Source organism: Bufo gargarizans, chromosome 1 (assembly GCF_014858855.1).
Source record: "Bufo gargarizans isolate SCDJY-AF-19 chromosome 1, ASM1485885v1, whole genome shotgun sequence".
Lineage (NCBI taxonomy): Eukaryota > Metazoa > Chordata > Amphibia > Anura > Bufonidae > Bufo > Bufo gargarizans.
The window spans coordinates 537,250,999-537,271,745 of record NC_058080.1 but is presented as its reverse complement, the minus strand read 5'-3'; the positions used below and the strand labels follow the sequence as shown (position 1 = coordinate 537,271,745).

The window sequence follows — 20,747 nt, the reverse complement described above, 5'->3', positions numbered from 1 at the left end:
TTTTTTGTCCCACTTTGGGACTTGAACTTTTGGGGATCTAATCCCCTTTACAATGCATTCCAATAATTCTGTTGGCTGTATGAGTAATACTGTGTGTATTACTCATACAGCTTCCGGCCTGTGAGATCCAGGGGGCTGGATCTCACAGGCACGTCACAGGAAGGCATCGCGTAGCCTTCCATGCCATCGGGTTCCCCCTACAGCCGCATGGGGACCCGATGGCACCGCCGATCGCCGCCATAAAACGCAGGTCTGAATTGACCTGCGGTTTGCGGTGATCGCCGAGACGGGGGGTCACATGACCCCCCCTCGGCGTTGTGACAGGATGCCCGCTGAATGATTTCAGCGAACATCTTGTTCCTATTAACCCCCGCCACGCCGCAATCTAGTTTTAAAGTTATGATGTACCGGTACGTCATGAGTCCTTAAGGACTCTGGAAACATGCCATACCGGTACGTCATAAGTCCTTAAGGGGTTAAAGGCAGGAGGAGCTGAGCAGATTGATATATCGTTTTGGGAGTAAAACTTGTCTATTGTTCAGTAATTTATCCATTTAAAGTCCTGCTAATTCTGGGCTTTCAAGTCAAGGAGACGGTCCTATCAGTGATTGACAGCCTATCCTCTGACTGTGTATACAGAGAGCTGTCAATCACTGATAGGACCGCCTCCTGGAATTCAAAGCCCAGAATTAGCAGTGTTAGAGATGTGTGAATTTCATTCTATATTTTGTATCTCTAGGACTGTAACTAGTTAACTTTTCTGAAGCTGTTACAAACTATTTCTTCCTTTGTCTCAAGGAGCCTCCCCTAGCTGGGCTGACTTCTCTGGTTACAGATGTATAGACTGTGAAAGGCTTAAAGGGCTTCTGTCACTCCCCAAAAGTCATTTTTCATTTTTGGGCTAATTAAAATCCTTATAGTGCGATTATTCAATATATAGTGCTCTTACCCTTTTCTGTGGCTTAGTTTCTTTAAAAACCGCACTTTTATAATATGTTAATTACCTGGCTACCAGCAAGTAGGGCGGTTGCTAGCTGGTAGCCACCGCATCCTCCTTTAAATTAAAACGCACCCTCCTCCTGTTGATTGCCAGCGAGCGCTCTCCTCCTCCGGCTGACCCTGTCTGCGTTCCAAATCTCGCGCCTGCGCCGTACCAGTCTTCAGTCGGCGCAGGCGCACTGAGAGGAGGACGCTCGCTCGGCGCTCCTTCCTCAGTGCACCTACACCCGGCACAGGCGCACTGAGGAAGGAGCGGCCGAGCGAGCGTCCTCCTCTCAGTGCGCCTGCGCCAGACTGAAGACCGGTACGGCGCAGGTGCGAGATTTGGAACGCAGACAGGGCCAGCCGGAGGAGGAGAGCGCTCACTGGCCCTGTCAATCAACAGGAGGAGGGGGCGTTTTTTTTAAAGGAGGATGCGGCGGCTACCAGCAAGCAACCGCCCTACTTGCTGGTAGCCAGGAAATTAACATATTATAAAAGTGCGGTTTTTAAAGAAACTAAGCCACAGAAAAAGGTAAGAGCACTATATATTGAATAATCGCACTATAAGGATTTTAATTAGCCCAAAAATGAAAAATGACTTTTGGAAGGTGACAGATGCCCTTTAAGCCAATCACTTAACTAGACAATACACATATATATTCAGTGCCTATAGAAAAGCACCTCCTTGAAGTGTCACATATGATGTATGTAGTATTGAGGTTAAGAAGACCGCCATTACAACATGGCGTGGACCCATAGATGTTTATATTAATCCACATTCTAAAGTTTATGATGTGGAGATTACCTTGACCAGCTACGTGTCAAAGACCAGCTTTAACAGCAGGAATTTAAATGTATAAATTACAAGTTTTAAAGAATCTTTTCCCATAAAACTATATATCAGTCTGCTCAGCTCCTCCTGCTCTATAACATTCTGCCTGTAGCTTACATTGTATTTTTATGGTGACAGATTCCCTTTCAATTTTTATTTACCAGCAATTTTCAGTTTACTAGCGATAAAAAATGTTATTTCTAACAAATAAATATTTCAGTATATTTAAATGTAAAAATAACGTTTCTTATGGTTTTGGCGGGGGGAAGAGGGGTGCCAAATACCCTAGGCACGCCACTGTATAGTTTCCTTTTTCGATTGGGCTAGGGCCTGTTTATACAATAGAAAAGAGCGCAATGGAAACTGCAATTCAGTATGCGGTTTTGAAAGCGTATCGGAGGGAGAGGTCTTATATTGCACTTCTAGGATATCCAGTCGGGACAATAGGTCCTGCATATGCTTCTCTCTCTCTGTTTTCTAAGTCCTGGAGCAGATTGAATAAACAGACCTCTCATATAGCTCTTATAGGAACACCATAATGTGGAGGTAGCAATGTCGGGGGTGTCATTGAGCGAGAAAAACTCCTTAATCAAGTTAGAGAATGAATGGTAACGTTCTGCATGCCGCAGTAAAGAAGCGTTAAGGCGCCAAAGGAGAGGATTAGTGTTAGGGCAATTATTTTGTAGATGCAAGAAGACAGGGGCCTTGTCAGACCAGGTGATTCCGCCTAGTGTAGTGCATTGCCTTAAGCAAAAGATCTTGTGAAATGAGAAAATAGTCCATACGAGGCGGAGAGGTGGAAACCTAAGACGAGAAAGTGAAATCGGTTTCCGTCGCATGCTGATACCTCCAAAATGTCATGTAGTGATGTGATTTTAAGTAGCCTACCCAGCTCTGGTCTAAATCACACTGCTATACTGGAACAATCAATGGAAGCGTCAATGGGAATGTTAAAATCACCGCCCAGTATAATAGATTCTTTAGCAGTTTCTTGAAGAAACAGTTAATAAAAGACAGTTGATGAGAATTGAGAACATATACGGTACATTAGCTATACTATAATCAATATGGTTGATAGAACAAAGAGGAATAATAAAATGACCCGCTGGATCAGTAATGCAACGGTGCAGTTTAAACTGAATTAACCGTCGGAACCCTATGAGGACACCCGCTCTCTAAACCAGTGCAGAGGCAAAGAAAAGGTGAGGAAATTGCTTATTAGAGCACATATAGGTATCAGAGGTCAACAGATGTGTTTATTGAGCAAACAGAATATCACATCTATTTTTATTAGCATCTGCCCACATTGCAGAGCGCTTGTATGGCCTTTCACATTAATAGACATCAATTTTAGAACCATGATATTTCATAGGGAAAAATGATCCAGCTGAGCTAAGAGGAGGGTGGCGAGTGGGATCAGACAGACTAGAATATGGATCACGACAACATTGAAGAGTAAAACAAATGTAAAGGTAAACAAAACAATGTAAGAGTAACTGATTGTAATGCCTATGTTTTTTAGGATAGGGCTGATAGGCATCCATGTAACTCAAGGACGCAAAGAGTGTCATAGAAAAGGATTTAACAGTAATATGGGATAGTTCCGTCATGAATATAGTATAGATTGTATAGGGACAAAGTAGAAAAGAAACACAGGTTGAAAATAAGTGTAACGCATATTTAGGGCCAAGACCCTACCTTCACATTGTTACAGGAGGGAGATAGTGAGTAGTTAGTTGAAAAGAGGATATAATAATGAGTAGACAGAATACTTAGTTGAGAGCCCCCTGGATAGATTGTGAGACTATATCAAGTAGCATATATACTAGCTAAGGGTATCATTCAGGTAGCATCAGTGTCCATATTCTTGAAGGATACATGCCCAACATTCCTCTTGCTTCTACCGCTCCACCTTGACTGAACTGTGGCTCATGGAGTCGGGTAGGCAAAACCGGTAGAGTGGCTAAATCTTGAACGGGTGACTAATTGATAGCATGGGGTCCCCAAGCACTGTCAAGAGGTCCTCATGATGGCATATAGTATATTTTTTCCCTTCAATTGTAGTAGCAAGGCCAAAGGGGATCAACCAGCGGTACAGAATTTTCTTCAAGCGCAGATGGTCAGTCAGGGGTTTCATTTGTCTTTTCTTATAAAGGGTCGTTGGGGCTAGATCTTGAAAGAGAGTTAGCTGATGGCTTTCAATATCTAGTTTGTCGCATCTCTGGCTTTATTTAAAATGTCCTCCTTTACTCTGAAGTCAAGGAATTTGCAGATTACATCCCTAGGACCAGATGGGTCAGGTCATGGACATAAGGCTCTGTGTGCTCTCTCTATTTTGATAGAAAGAGGGTATTAGTCTCCCAGGAAAACAATAGCTAGTTGTTTGACTGTGCTCAGCAACGACTCTGAAGCATGTTATTCTGGAAGATCTAGAATTCTTAGGTTATTGCGGCGATTTCGATTATCCTGGTAGCCAGTAACAGGCAAAGATTTGTTCGAAACTGAGAAACAAGTTTGAGGTCAGGGCAGGCAGCAAAAGGTCAAAATGATAAACAGGCACAGGTTGGATCAGACAGGACAGGGTCATAAATGGTGAATAAGCCAAAGTCGGTGCCGGACAGACAGAATAGCACACCTTAAGGGAACTAGTAAACGAAATTACCTCTTGCACAGGCACCCTCCCACTTTTATATGCAAGGACTTGTTTTATCTGTTTTAGGCTACTTTCACACTTGCGTTGTTGTTTTCTGGTTTTGAGATCCGGCAGAGGATCTCAATACCAGAACTAACTTTTCCGTTTAGTCCTCATGGATTCTGAATGGAAAGAGATCAGTTCAGGATGCATCAGGATGTCTTTCATTCTATCAGCATTCCGTTTTTTGACCATCCACAACATCACTTCAAGCTGTGGTTTTGTGTCTGGTCATAAAAACGGAAAAAACGGATCCGTCACTAAAAACAATGAAAGTCAATGGTGGCAGATCTGTTTTTTAGGAGCCTAAAAAAAAAAAATCGGATCTGTCACCCATGACTTTCAATGCATTTAGAGACAGATCCGTTTGTTTATTTTTTTTTTTTCATTTTGATTTCACACAACTGCATCCTAGCAGAATGGATGCATCCTGATGTGCAAAATCAAAACAGATCTTTTTTATTCCGATATTGAGATCCTCTGCCAGATCTCAATACCAGAATTAACAATGCAAGTGTAAAAGTAGCCTTAGTTACTAAGGCTCTTTTTCAATTATCTTAGACGACATTTTGGGGCTTTGGAACCGATTACTCAAGTTACAATGGTTTCAACATACAATGGTCCTCCTAGAAATAATTAATATTGTAACTTGAGGGACCATTGTATATCGCTGGAACCTTGTGTCAGGACCCTAATTCTCCACAGTGGTAATAAGTCAACAGCACTTACAGCAAGAAGTTCATCTGAGTTAAACTTTATTAACATATGCTTGGTGTCCAGAAACAGTCCAGATTAATGTGGCATATAAGCAACTAGATTCACAGATACTGAACATTTTGTCCACCCAGACCTTTTTTCAATAGCAAATCTGTATATTCTGCATACATGTGTTATTGGAAGATAATTCAGCAAGGGACCTATGAGTCTGGTCTCAGGAGACTCATTAGATCCAAGGGTCAGGTGTTTTGGGATGCGCTTCAGTCAAAACCTAGGATCTGTGGGCTTTGTGACAAGGGACCTAGAAGACAAAATTCAAGATGCTTAGATGACACTTATAGAATGCAATAATGGAGCCAGGTGTCAGTACCCTGGTCCCAGAGGTTAAACTGTCAGGGACACAGGAGTAATTGTGATAAGGACCACAAAGAGAGGAATTTGGATGCTTAGATGACAATACGCAGAAGTCATGTTTGAAGACTCAAGAGTCAGACCTAAATGAAGTTCATGTCTGGAAACAACTCCCTGGACACAGCATTCAGAGTTGACCATGCAAGGAACTACGGTATGTTGCAAAGGCCATCAGTCAAAACCTTGGACCAGGAGGGACTGTGACAAGGCACCCTGGATACAGAAATTGGGATACAAAAGTGACACTACACAGAATTCTGTTTTAAAGAACTAGAAGTCAGGACCTAAAATAAAGATGGAGTGCATCACTGGAACCAGGTCTCAAAGCCATAGACCCACACATGACTGTGTGAGAGATGTAGAAGTAGGAACTTAGTACTGTAATGAGCATTACAGGATCCTATAGTCATTTGTGTTGCAAAGGACTGGAGACAATTGTAAAAGATTCCCTGTAGACAAAAGTCAGGATTCTAAGGTGACACTATGCAGGATACATGTTTAAAGAACCAAGGCTTAATACCCAAAATCTAGATATAATGCATCACTGGAACCAGGTGTCAGGTGCTTATATGCCAAGGTGGCGAAGTGCAGGTCAAGGGTAAGGTCAAAGAGGAGAATCATGGACCCAAGAGTCAGAAATGTTTCGAAGCGCATCTAACAAAACTGAGAAAATGATGGCGTACAGCACTAGAACTAGTTGTAAGGACCCTACATTCAGAGGACAAACTGTGAGGTGCCCAGGAGCCACTATGTCCAAGGACCATCAAGTCAGAAATTTGAATGCTGAAGTGACTGTATATGTTTGAAGAGCCAATTCAAGACCCAAACCCTGGGTATAGTGCATAGCTAAAACCAGGTGTGTGGACACTGGACCAGGAATTGACACCTAGTGACCTAAGAGCTGAGGACGAGGAACACAGGCATTCTTGGATCCTTGGGTATTGCAAAGTAAAGACTTTGCTCAGGATTATAGGGGACAACCATGGAGTGCAATGCTTCAACCAGCTGTCAGAACTCTGGACAGTGAAGTAAAACTGTGGGACAGCAGTCATTATCACAAGGGACCATGAAGACAAAATTCTGGATGCTGAAGTAAGATCCAGGTTTGAAGAACCAAGAGTCAGGACAGAAGCCAAGAGCCAGATTAATGGCATCTGCAGCTAGCTTGGTAATTTTGCCCCTCTGCTATTGTCACTCAGACATCTGCCTCTATTTCTCTTTCCACCTGAGAAAACTGGAAGACGTGTCTAACGGCATATACAGCAAAAGTAAGAAAACTCAGCACCATCATAAACACCGTCCACTTGTTAGCAAGCGTTGCACTATATGACCACTTCTAGACTCTGATAATATGGCGCTCTAGTTCACCCACATGAACACTAGAGGGCGTGCGCAACTTTTCCCCTGGATTTTCGAAAGGTGAGGCGAATAGGAGCGCGTGGTTGGCTGTCAGCTCAGTGACCATGAAGGCGCATGTAACCAGTGACGTCACAGACCTCCTTCTAGCAACTCCATTCTAGCATCTACCGTCTTGCCTAGGGCATACATGAGGAAGGAAAGATGGCGCTGTTCATATGGAGGGCTTGTAGTTGTCAGCATTCGCTACACAGGTAAGAATCGGGAATATGGCGCCTTCACGGGACATGTACGGTGGAGTGTGCCGTCTGTCACGTTCTTAGTGGGTCTGATGCGATGTTTTGTTCTGGTTCTAGCTTCTTGAAGGCAGGACGCTTACTCCAGAGAGGGGTGTCCACCAAGAGCTTCCACTCCAGTGAGTGTACTTCCTGTCTGTGAGTAGTGTGACAGTGACACCAGTAGTCAGGGACAGGTATGGTGACTACATGAGCTGATGTCACCTTGTCCTTATTTCCAGATGGCAGAAGAAGACTGCACGCTGCGTCTGCTGCTGTGGGCGTCCGGGTGAGACCCCTTTACTTGCTGCTGGGGAGCGGCGGAGGCTATGCAGGCTACAAGCAGTATGAGGGCTACAAGGACCGCCAGCTACAGAAACTTGGGCTAGAGGTTCCGCCAAGAGTAGCCTACACCTGGGAGGTAAGGCACTTCCTGCTCTCTTATGTGGTAGGGCGTTATTAACCCTTCTACGCCGGGCCAGTTTTCACCTTCCTGCCCAGGCCATTTTTGCAAATCTGACATGTGTCACTTTATGTGGCAATGACTTTGGAACGCTTTTACTTATCCGAGCCGTTCTGAGATTGTTTTCTTGCGACACATTGTACTTCATGATAGTCATAAATTTGAAATTCCAAATTTACCAAAAATGTTGAAAAATTAGCAATTTTCAACATTTCAATGTCTCTGCTTTTAAAACAGAAAGTGATACCTCATAAAATAGTTATTACTAATCATTCACCATATGTCTACTTTATGTTGGCATCATTTTGTAAATGCCATTTTATTTTTTGGGGACGTTAGAAGACTTAGAATTTTAGAAGCAATTCTAAAAAAATTTAAAGGGAGTCTGTCATCAACATTTCACCTTTTTAACCCTTCCCATAGCTTTCTAGCATGCTTACAGTTAATAAAAACGTTACCTTTATGATCAATCCTGGACTTATAAAACCGGCAAAAAACATCTTTGTAGCATAGTAGCTAGCGCATGCGCATTAATTACTGTGATGCCGTACAAGGAATGGGCATCGCAGTGCGCATGGTCCGGCTGACGGACTGAGTGCGCAGGCGCGGGATCTCGGCGAAACAACAAGTTAGTAGATAGGCGGTCAGAGGGAAGGAAGGGTCGGGGGAAGCAAAGAAAAGGCTGAGCTAGCAGGGCACCTACGAGGGTAACGCCGCCCCTGCGCACTTGCGAGCCCTCATTTGCATATGCTACAAAGATGTTTTTTGCCGGTTTTATAAGTCCAGGATTGATCATAAAGGTAACGTTTTTATTAACTGTAAGGATGCTAGAAAGCTATGGGAAGGGTTACAAAGGTGAAATGTTGATGACAATGTAGATAAAAGGTATGGTGGCTAACTCCGTTTATAGCAATGGATATGTGCTGCTAAGCCTTATGACTCACCCAGTCATATAGAAATGGAAGTATAAAAAATGTGGAGAGGCTGAGCACTCTCCACCTGGACCACACAGAGATACGGACAAGGTGAGTAATGGTGACAATATTTATTACACCTAATGCAGATTCAAGATTAAAATATAATGCTAAAACAATAACACATAACAAATAATGCGAATAATAAAAACAGTGGATAGCAGTCTAATCAAGAACAATTCTGAATAAAAGCAGCATCATAAATATCTAAATATACAGTAAATTACATAGTATATAAATCGCAATGATAAAGGCTGCTATGAGGGACTCCAAATGGCACGTGGAACCCTTAAAGATGAATATAATTTGTTGGAATTCGATGTGATGAAAAATCGATATTCTGAAATATCGATAAATGTTTGTCTATACAGTGCTCAATATTTATTCGAATAGATGTCCAGACAAAATTCGATAAATTCTATTTGATTATTTAAGCAGATTCGACATATATCCCCTGAATGGCATACAATGATTGCACTTTCGATTGCCGTCTGACTAGAGCACACAGTGGCGTCCCACGTGGCTAATGGTGTCAGATCCGGAGGTACCTGGTAATGGTGATTCAACTGGAGCACTTTGGAGCGATTCTGCAGTCCCCGATATCAATATTCTCCAGCGGTCTTCCCAGCTTTTTCAGGTATAACGAGTATGTAGATAAAGTTTAGCGTTTATCAAGACCCAGTTAGTTTTAGGTCAGAATGTTCGCTGTATGCCAGAGAATCGAAGATTCAACAGGGTGAAAATCCAAGTCCAAGATGTGAGGGTCAAGACTTGTTCATCAGCTGATGTGCGGGTCTTAAAGTAACCAGACGCGTTTCGGGATCTTTTCCTAGCCCCTTCCTCAGTGGTGGCCCGCAAAGAGGGTCTGCCCCTTTTTATACCCAACATCCTCTAAAATTAGGCAAGACAAAGTCCGAAATGGATCTAGTCGAATATAAAATCCGATATGGAGTAATCGGAATGACAACACCTATAAAAGAAGGAGCACATATAAAGTATATATTTATAAAGCAATTTTCAGTGATAATCTTATTTAGTGTTTGCCATTGGGTTCTATCAATATCCTGTATGAATTTTCAGATGTGGTTATGATGCGGTTTATAAATCGTAAATGCGCTTTTACAAAACGCAGATGCGTTTTTTTCAGACACAGTGCGTTTTTTATTTTTTTTATTTTATTGTCCCTGGCTGCTGTATGCATATATTTTGTAAATTAATATTCTATAAATAATTATATATATATATATATATATATATATCTAAAACATACAAAATGCATGACTTAAAGTATTTTATATAAAACCTAATATAAGATAAAAGGAGGTGTTAAATATTATCTAAATTATAACTTCATTGTAATAATCAAAGGTAGTCTTCTTTTAATGTTTACCATTGAGTTCTATCATTATCTTGTGCAAATTTTCTGATGCGGTTTAAAAAAAATGCTGATGAACACGTCTTGACCCTCACATCTTGGACTTGGATCTTCACCCTGTTGAATCTTCGATTCTCTGGCATACAGCGAACATTCTGACCTAAAACCAACTGGGTCTTGATAAATGCTAAACTTTATCTACATACTCGTTATACCTGAAAAAGCTGGGAAGACCGCTGGAGAATATTGATATCGGGGACTGCAAATTCGCCTGAACTGCTCCAGTTGAATCACCATTACCAGGTACCTCCGGATCGGACACCATTAGCCACGTGGGACGCCACTGTGTGCTCTAGTCAGACTGCAATCGAAAGTGCAATCATTGTATGCCAGTCAGGGGATATATGTCGAATCTGCTTAAATAATCAAATAGAATTTATCGAATTTTGTCTGGAAATCTATTCGAATAAATATTGAGCACTGTATCGACAAACATTTATCGATCTTTCAGAATATCGTTTTGTTTTTATTACATCGAATTCCGACTACTTATATTTACTTTTCAGAATATCGATTTTTCATCACATCGAATTCCAACTAATTATATTCATCTTTAAGGGTTCCACATGCCATTTGGAGTCCCTCATAGCACCCTTTATCATTGCGATTTATATACTATGTAATTTACTGTATATTTAGATATTTATGATGCTGCTTTTATTCAGAATTGTTCTTGATTAGACTGCTATCCACTGTTTTTATTATTCGCATTTTTTGTTGTGTTATTGTTTTAGCATTATATTTTAATCGTTGAATCTGCATTAGGTGTAATAAATATTGTCACCATTACTCACCTTGTCCGTATCTCTGTGTGGTCCAGGTGGAGAGTGCTCAGCCTCTCCACATTTTTTATACTTCCAAATGTTGATGACAGACTCCCTTTAAGAACATTTCTAAAACCCACTTTAAGGACCAGTTCAGGTCTGAAGTCACTCTGTGAGGCTTACATAATAGAAACAGCCCATAAATGACCCCATTGTAAAAACTACACCCCTCAAGTTACTTAAAACTGATTTTACAAACTTTATTAACCCTTAAGGTGTTCCACAAGAATTAAAGGGTTTCGGTCACCTGAAAAATGGGTATTAGGCTGGCTGACATTAGCGATGTGCTAATGTCAGCTGAAAATAACTATATTAGTGCCATCTCACTGCCTGAAGCCTTTATTGAGAAAAACAAACTTTTATAATAGGCTAATTAGCCTCTAGGAGGGGGGGGGGGGGGGTTGCACCTGCTCCTAGAGGCTGTTTGCTGACCCCTTTTCACGCCCTTCTCTTGATTGACAGGGCCAGGGCAGCGCTGCTCTCCTCCCACCAGCCGTGTCTGCAGTGTAAATCTCGCGCTGTTCAGTATTTGGCGCAGGCACAGTGAGGGAAGGATGCTCGGCGGCTGCTGGCTTCCTCACTGCGCCTGCGCAAGATTTACACTGCAGACACGGCTGGCGGGAGGAGAGCAGCGCTGCCCTGGCCCTGTCAATCAAGAGAAGAAGGCTGTGAAAAGAGGTGGGCAAATAGAGCTTCTAGGAGCCGTTGCAACGCCCCCCCCCCCTGCTCCTAAAGGCTAATTAGCATATTATAAAAGTTTGTTTTTCTCAATAAAGGCTTAAGGCAGTGAGATGGCACTAATATAGTTATGTTCAGCTGACATTAGCACATCGCTAATGTCAGCCAGCTTAATATCCATTTTTCAGGTGACAGAAACCCTTTAAAGGAAAATGGGGATAAAATGTCTAAATTTCACTTTTGTGGCAGATTTTCCATTTTAATCCAATCTTTTCTTTAACACAACAGCCAAACAAAACTTAACATTAATTACCCTGATTCTGCGGTTTACAAAAACACCCCACATGTGGTCATAAACTGATGTACGGGCGCAGAAGGAAAGTACTGCCGCATGGGTTTTGGAAGGCAGATTTTGCTAGACTGGTTTTTAGATGCCATGTCCCATTTGAAGCCCCCCTGATGCACCCCTACAGTAGAAACTCCCCAAAGTAACCCCATTTTGGAAACTAGGGGATAAGGTGACAGTTTTATTGGTACTATTTTTGGGGACATATGATTTTTAATTGCTCTATATTATGTTTTTTGTGAGGCAAGGTAACCAAAAAATGGTTATTTTGGCACTTGTTTTAAACTTTTTACAATGTTCATCTGACAGGTAAGATCACTCGCTATTTTTATAGAGCAGGTTGTTACGGATGCGGTGATATCAAATATGTCTACTTTCTTTGTTTCAGTTTTACCTAATAAAGCATTAAAAAAAATATATGTTTTTGTGTCTCAATTTTCTAAATGCCATATTTTTTACATTTTTATCGTCTTGTTCAGAGGCTCATTTTTTGCAGGAAGAGTTGATGTTTTTATTGGTACCATTTTTGGGTACATATGATTTTTTGATCATTCATTATTACACTTTGAGGCAAGGTGACCAAAAAATTGGTTGTTTTGGCACCGTTTTTATTTATTTTTACAGCGCTCACCTGAGGGGTTAGGTCATAAAGCAGGTCGTTACGGACGTGGCAATACCGAATATGTATACTTATTTATTTAAGTTTTACACAATACTAGCATTTTTGAAACAAAAAGATTTTTGTGTCTCCATAGTCTGAGAGCCATAGCTTTTTTTTTTTGACCTTTTGTCTTAGGTAGGGGCTAATGGTGTTTACCTGAGGGGTTAATTCATGTAATATTTTTATAGAGCTGGTTGTTACGGATGCGACGATACCTAATGTCTACTTTTTTTTATTTATTTCACTTTAACACAATAATAGCATTTTTGAAACAAAAAAAATGTTTTAGTGTCTCCATGTTCTGAGAGCTATAGTTTTATTTTTTGGGCGATTGTCTTAGGTAGGTTCTCATTTTTTGTGGGATGAGGTGACTGACTGGTACCATTTTGGGGGGCATATGCCTTTTTGATCGTTTGGTGTTGCACTTTTTGTGATGTAAGGTGCCAAAAAAAAGGGGTGACGGGGTGAATCGTGTGATATATTTATAGAGCCAGTCGTTATGGACGCGGCGATACCTAATATGTGTGTGTGTTCATTCATTGCCTGTTGGTGTATTACACTGAGTCATACACTAACACAGTGGTCCCCAACCTTTTTTGCACCAAGGACCGGTTTCATGCAAGACAATTTTCCCAGGGACCGGGGGGAAGGGGCGGGGGTTCTGAGGCGGGGCTTAGGGGGTAGGCGGGGCTGACCGATTCACGCGCATAACAAAACACAAGGTGCATATTAAAATATATAACACTATATAACGACTATATAAACTGACTATGGTCTCTGCTGCACTGGTCTCTGCTGCACTGTACCGTATTTTTCGCCCTATAAGATGCACCTAGTTTTAGAGGAGAACAATAAGAAAAACATTTTTTTCATTACACCTCAGGTCAGACCAGCAATCAGACCCCCAATGTTAATCAGACCTCAGATCAGACCCCCAAACCTTTAGCCATCTATTAGCCCCCAATGTCAGCCATAAACCCCCCCAATGTCAGCCATAAATCCCCCATTAGCCCCTCATGTCAGCCATAAGCCCCCATTAGCCCCTCATGTCAGCCATAAGCCCCCCCATTAGCCCCTCATGTCTGCCCAATGTCCCCCCTTAGCCCCTCAGGTCTGCCCAATGTCCCCCATTAGCCCCTCAGGTCTGCCCAATGTCCCCCATTAGCCCCTCAGGTCTGCCCAATGTCTCCCAGGTCAGCCATCAGCCCTCAGTGCAAATAAAATAAAAAAAAACACTTACCTCTCCTGCTCCTAGTCACCATCGCGATCCTTTTCATTCATTCTGCTGTCGGCTGTGTATCGCGGCGCACGGTGTGAGGTCACAGAGCGACCTCACGCTGTGCGCAGCCCTGCACAGCTGATAGCCGAGCCGAGGACCAGGAAGTGGTGAGTACAGATCCTTCACCACTTCCTGGTCCTTCTGTACTAATGAAGCGCTTCCATAATGGAAGCGCTTCATTAGCACAGCGTTAAAGACTGCCCTGATCGCCGCGGCCCGGCAAACCATCCTCCAGGGCCCAGTCCTGGGCCGCGGCCCGGCGGTTGGGGACCGCTGCACTAACAGGTTGCCCAGGAGAGACAGCCTGAGGCTGGATCTCCTGGGCACCCGTAGAAGGCAGGTCCCGATGCCGTGCAGGGCATTGGGCAGCCTCTGCACGGCATCGGGCTGCCTTCTCACCCATCGTGTCCCCGCCACAGCAGCGCGGGGACTCAATGGGCTCCCGCACTCGCCTTAAATCCCTTTTATGTCGCGGTCAGCGCTGATCGTGGCATAGAAGGGGTTAATCCGCCGGCATCGCTGTACAAGCAGGGGCCTGGCTGTCTGTGACTGCCGGACCCTTGCAGTGATCGGGCGCGCACCATGACGTAATAGTAGGTCAAAATGCAGGAACGCACCTATTACGTCATATGTCGGGAAGGGGTTAAAGCACCATTCATTTCATGGCGATGTACGTACATATGATAAGGGGTGCACATACATAATACAGACAATTGCACTAAGCAGGATCAAGACGAGTTACAAACTGGTACAGATGGAGAGAGCCCTGCCCGTGAGGGCTTACAATTAGGGATCATCAAATCCACTTCGGATGAAATATCCAAAGTCGATTCGCATAAAACTTAGAATGTATTGGCTCTGATAAGCCGAAGTTATTACTTTGCGAAGTCTCGCGAGACTTCGTGTAATAACTTCATAAATAAATTTGTACTGTGAAGAAAAAAAAAGAAAAATTCCCAAACTCAGGTTTGGTTCCAAGGTAGAATACATTCTAATACTGTACAGAGCTCCTGCTCTGTACAGTATTAGAACAAAGTTTTATGCGAATCGACTTTGGATGTGGATTCACTCATCCCTACTTACTTACAATCTACATGGTATATGAGAATGACACATTAAAGCTGGTCATGGCGGTATAGAGGCAGCAGGGTTACCCTAGGTCAGGCATGTCCAAACTGCGGCCCTCCAGCTGTTGCAAAACTACAACTCCCAGCATGCCTGGATAGCGTACAGCTATTAGGGCATGCTGGGAGTTGTAGTTTTGCAACAGCTGGAGGGCCGCAGTTTGGACATGCCTGCCCTAGGTTGTAGTCTTGTCGGAAGAGGTGGGTTTTCAGGTTTCTTTGAAGGATTTCACTGTAGGTGAGAGTCTGATATGTTGGGGTAGCGAGTTCCAGAGTGTGGGGGATGCACGGGAGAAATCTAGAAGGTGATTGTAGGAAGAGGTGATAAAGAGGAGACGAGAGAAGGTGGTCTTGTGTGGCTGTATCGGAAAAGGAGCCCCGATTTACGGGCTAATATGTAGTTAGAATTTTGAACTGAATTCGCTGGGCAATAAGGAGCCAGTGAAGGGATTGGCAGAGGAATAACGGCAGGAGAGGTGGATTAGTCGGGCAGCAGAGTTTAGGATAGATTGGAGGGATCCGAGGCTGCTAGATAGAAGGCCACAGAGGAGGATGTTATAGTAGTCTAGGCAGAAGAAGATGAGGACGTGTACAAGAATTTTTGCAGACTCCTGGTTGAGGAATGAGCGGATTTGCGAGAGATTTTTAAGTTGAAGGCGGCAGGTGGTGGCCAGGGCAGAATTCAAAGGTTTCTCCAAGGCAGTTGAAAGATGGGCATTGTGGGATTCTGGATAGTACAGTGGTTTGCATGTCGTCGGCATAAGTGATACCGAAATCCATGGGACTCTATGAGCTGTCTCAGAGTCCTAGGACAGAGCCTTGAGGGACACCAGCTGATAGGGGACGAGACAAAGAGGTGGTGTGCGAGTGGGAGACACTAATGGGGTCCTTTTATCAAAATGGTGTGCAGTAGAACTGGCTTAGGCTTCTTTTACACTTCAGCTTTTGCCTTATCAGGCAGGGATCAGCAAAAGCGCTTCCGTCATGATAATACAACCGGCTGCATCCGTTATGAACAGATCTGGTTGTATTACCTATAAAATAGCCATGACTGATCCTACACTAAAACCATTGTAAGTCAGTGGGGAACGGATCCGTTTTCTATTTTGTTAAAGAAAACTGATCGGGCACTATTGACTTGCATTGTGTGTCATGCTGGATCCGTTTTCCTCCGCATTCCATTCTGCGGTTTGCTCTCCAGTATTGGAACACAACCAAACGGAATAGAATGCGTTCTGGTGCACTTCATACTGTTCAGTTGTGTCCCCATTGACCATGAATGGGGACAAAACTGAAGCGGTTTTTGAGACCCTCTGCCGTAAGAGTGGTGGGAGGACAGTTCAAGTAGCTTTGATGTAGCTCACTATGGTGAGGATGGGGATAAGGTGTGATTGGATCGGGTCAAGTGCACAGTTGGTGAGATGTGACAAGGAGAGTAGTGTGGAAAGGTTTTCCCTGTAATGTATCTAATGCATGTAACCGTGTCATATCAGCACTGTTACTGAGCTTTTCAGAGTCTTTTAGGTAGTGTGCAGGTTTAGGACGTAGTTCACACCTTGTTTGTGTCCTAAGGAATGCTTTTTGATTAACTTTTTAATATGGATCCAATTATTAAAGAAAATAAAGAGGGGTATTCAGTTGGTTGCATGAGGTTTGCATCCTTTTGTCAGAATTTTTTTTTTTTTGTCTCCTATGTTTGGTGCCATGTGCTTTTGCCTTGAAAAAAAAAAAAAGGAAAACGCTCCTTAAAGAGGCTGTGCAAGAATGGGGAGTTTTTGGGCAAGCAACCCTATTCTACAGGACCTGCAAATGGAAGCTTACTTACCTGCTTACCGGGACTGGCTCCCCACTCCTTCTCCCGTCTGCGATGCTCCGCTGGGCTCCAGTGATATCAACATCCGGTTTGTCATTGCCGCAGCCAATCACAGGCTCCGGCGGTGTTGGGCTCTCCATGGACCATGTGACTGTTTCATGACGCAAATGAAGCCTGACACCGCCTCGGCCTCTGGCTGCGGCAATGTTAAACCGGATGTTGACATTGCTGGAGCCCAGTGGAGCATCGCAGGCTGGGAGAAGGAGCAGGAAGCTGTTAAGTAAGCTTCCTGTTATAAGGGTCCTATTCATTTCTATGGGGCAGCACGATGTGATGCCTGGACATGGAATTGGGGACCCGCACTTCCGGGTCCGCAATTCCGTTCCTGAAAAAAAGTGCGGACAAGAACAGGCATTTCTATTAGTGCCGGCAATGTGCAGTCCGCAAAATGCAGCACGCACATTGCAGCTGTCTGTGTTTTGCGGACGTGTGAATGGACCCTTGGGGGTGCAGACCCATTAATTTTCAATGGGGCTGGAATGTGTTATCCGCATTTGCGGATCCGTATCCATGGATCCAGACTTCCGCATCCGTGCTTCCGTTTCCGCAAAAAATAGAACATGTCCTATTCTTGTATTCAATTGCGGACAATATTAGGCATTTTCTATTATAGTGCCGGCGATGTTTGGTCCGCAAATTGCGGAAGGCACATTGCCAGTGTCTTTGTCAGTGTCAATTTGCGGATCCGCAGAACACATACGGACGTGTGAATGGACCCTTAGTCCTGGGCAAACCCTTTAAAGAGGTTATCCGCAATTTTGTTTCCATTTATTAATGGACTGCATCCGCACAGCTCACATACATTGTGGGTTGTAACCGGGGTAGGATCATGTGCCGAATGTATGGCACATGATCCAGGAAATTTGTACTTTAAAAAAAATAATTTTCCAAACTCTGGTTCGGTTCCAAGTGGTACCTTGGAACCGAACCTGAGTTCGGGAAATGTTTTTTACAGTAGAAATTAATTTATGAAGTTAGTGCGCAAAGTCTCGCGAGACTTCGTGAAACAATAACCTCGCCTCATCGGAGCCAATACATTCTAATTCTGTACGGAGCTCCTGCTCAGTACAGTATTAGAAGTTTTATGCCAATCGACTTTGGATGTTTCATCCAAAGTCGATTCGCTCATCCCTAATTATCACCCATCCACAGGTTAGTGATCAATGTTTAATCGTTGGCTCCCCCACGATCAGTAGGTAGTTAAATGGAGTGGTGGTCAAACTCCTAAGGACTCTCATTTTAGCGATTATGGCGGTTATCTTTCCATTAGGGTGATAAATATTTTTCGTCTTAATACAGCAAATTTGTGGGTGCATTCACACAGCCATATTTTCAGCCTGTGCAGTAACTACTCGCATTATGATGTGTTAGGAAAACCTTTGCTTTGTTTTGATGCTTATTTTGTGTTTTTAAAAGTATACTACAACTAAAGAAATTTCAGATATGGTTTGTTGGTTAAAAAAAAAATTGTTGGAAAATATTTGATAAAATACTAAATGGTGCTGCCAATTTTATAATGCTTTTCTACCTGTGTGAATTTACAGTTAGGTCTGTTTGACGTGAGCGCATTCAATGCGAGAAATACTCAGTGTGCCAGAGGTATATCCCATCCTGAATACTGCTCCTATGACATGGACTTGTGGCAATATGATGACTTATAATGCTTTGTGTTCTTGCCCGATTTCTGACACACTGAGCATATTTCTCCCACTGAATACGCTCTTTTGAACTTACCTTAGGCCATTAACTAATGTTCAATCTGGCATTGGTCCACACCGAAAACTGCTTCAGATCTTTCAGAATCCCATGCACGTAAACAGCGTTTTTGCAAACCTGTATAGGGTGCCTGAAAATTATTCCAGTGGAATCTGCCCTCCAAAAACCATATGGCGCTCCTTCCATTCTGAGCCCTACTGTGTGCCCATAGAGCAGTTTGCGATCACATATGGGGTGTTTCTGTATACTGCACAATCAGGGTAATAAATATTAAGGTTTTATTCGGCGGTTAACCCATAAAGTGTTACTGGAAAAATGGATTAAGATAAGAAAATCTGCCCAGAAAAGTGAACTTGAAATCTCACTTCCATTTTGCTATGAAACATCTAAAGGGTTAACAAAGCTTGCAAAATGAGTTTTGAATAACTAGAGGGCTGCAGTTTCTAAAATGGGGTTACTTATCAGTGTTTTTCTATTATGTAAGCCGCATAAAATGACTTAACCGAATTGGTCGATTTTTGAGACCCAGGGTATTGGAGCTGCAATTTGTATTTTGGCCAGCAGGTGGCAGGCCAACTTAAGAAATGAGCAATTCTAGTACCAATATGGATCTATAAGAAACATAATGGTACAGAATAAAAAAAAAAAAACATGAGCTACAAAACCATAAAGTATAAAAATTTAAATCCCTTCCCTTTTCGTGGAATAAAAAAATACATAAATAACAAAAAATATGAACATTATAGGCATCACGGGATAAAAAAGGGTCAAATCGGCAGATTAGCTATTTTTTCATTGCTTCTCTTAACCCCCCCCCCCCCCCCAAAAAAATTATTTTATAAAATGTGATCAAAAAGTCACCCAAACTCCAAAATGATTTCAATAAAAACTACAGATTGTCTGCAAAAAATGAGTTCCCCCACTGTTCAGTAGATGTAATTTCAAAGTCTTAATTTATTTTTACACTATTTAGGCTACTTTTACACTAGCGTTAATATTTTCCGGTATTGAGATCGGTCATAGGGTCTCAATACCAGAAAAAAGCGCTTCAGTTTTGTTCCCATTCATTGTCAAAGGGGACAAAATGTAACTGAACAGAACGGAGTGCTCCAAAATGCGTTCTGTTCCGTTCTCATACTGGAGAGCAGCATGTTGTAGTTTGCTTTCCGTCCTGGGATGCGGAGCAAGAAAACGGATCCGTCCCCCATTGACTTTCAATGGAGTTCATGACGGATCCGTCTTGGCTATAGAAGACATAATACAACCGGATCCGTTCATAACAGACGCAGATGGTTGTATTATCAGTAACGGAAGTGTAGCTCTCATACGGCTACGTGAAGAGAAAAATAAGTTTATGTCTCGGGGAAGATAGCGAAGAAAAATGCAAAAAAGAAAAAAAACTCTGGTATCCAAAAACAAGCTGGTCACTAAGGGGTTATTGTCAATTGATTTTTTTATTTTTTTATTTCTACTGCCATTTGTAATAGCTTCTGTGCAGTGTCTCTGCCGGACACATACACAGACGCTGTATGGCACACACAGGGCATGGCTGTCATCCTTACTTGGTTGTATCAGCTGTGCACTGCGCATACTCTGACATGCCCAGTTAGCATTGGGATTGCGAGTGGGAGGGGGAGCCAGACGCCATAACTTTGACATCTAGAAGCTGTGATTGTGACCTGCAGCCTAAACTCAGCATGACCTGGGCACTGACATGGCCGAGGAGGGTTGCTCACAGCTGGCGGCCAGCATCTGCAGTCTTCTCCTCCGCTGTCAGAATGGGCTGGCCCCTCTTTCCATTCCCAGCCCCTCCAGAGGTCAGAGTCATAAATTAGCAAGGACGTCTGCCTTGTATCACAGAAAAGGTAAAATGCTGGACAAAGGTCCACATTTCTTGCTTACAGTAGATCTAGTTTTTGGAAAGCTGGGTGGTGATAACTATATAGCTAGCGTTATAATTCCCAGAAAAATGTCTACCCAGTTATTTACTGCTGGAGAGGATGGGAATTTACCAGAAGAATAAGGCTAGTGTGCAGATGAGATTTACTTTGCTGCCACTGTAAATGCTACCATGTGGACATGACCTCAAAAACACACCATACACTGGGGG

General features: G+C 42.9%; 1 protein-coding gene across 3 annotated transcripts in view; it reads left to right on the top strand.

Moving 5' to 3' along the window:
• The first annotated feature begins 7,086 nt into the window (after positions 1 to 7,086).
• The window catches only part of PISD (phosphatidylserine decarboxylase), a 66,526-nt gene continuing 52,865 nt past the window's right edge, over positions 7,087 to 20,747 (top strand). The window contains exons 1-3 of one of the 3 annotated variants that reach the window (XM_044275475.1): positions 7,087 to 7,243; positions 7,346 to 7,404; positions 7,507 to 7,685. In XM_044275475.1, the coding sequence (XP_044131410.1) occupies positions 7,194 to 7,243; positions 7,346 to 7,404; positions 7,507 to 7,685 (288 nt within the window). In that variant the 5' untranslated portion in view covers positions 7,087 to 7,193. Of the gene's footprint in view, positions 7,244 to 7,345; positions 7,405 to 7,506; positions 7,686 to 20,308; positions 20,503 to 20,747 lie in introns of those variants that run through there. The other 2 variants (XM_044275477.1, XM_044275478.1) reach the window with 2 other exon arrangements.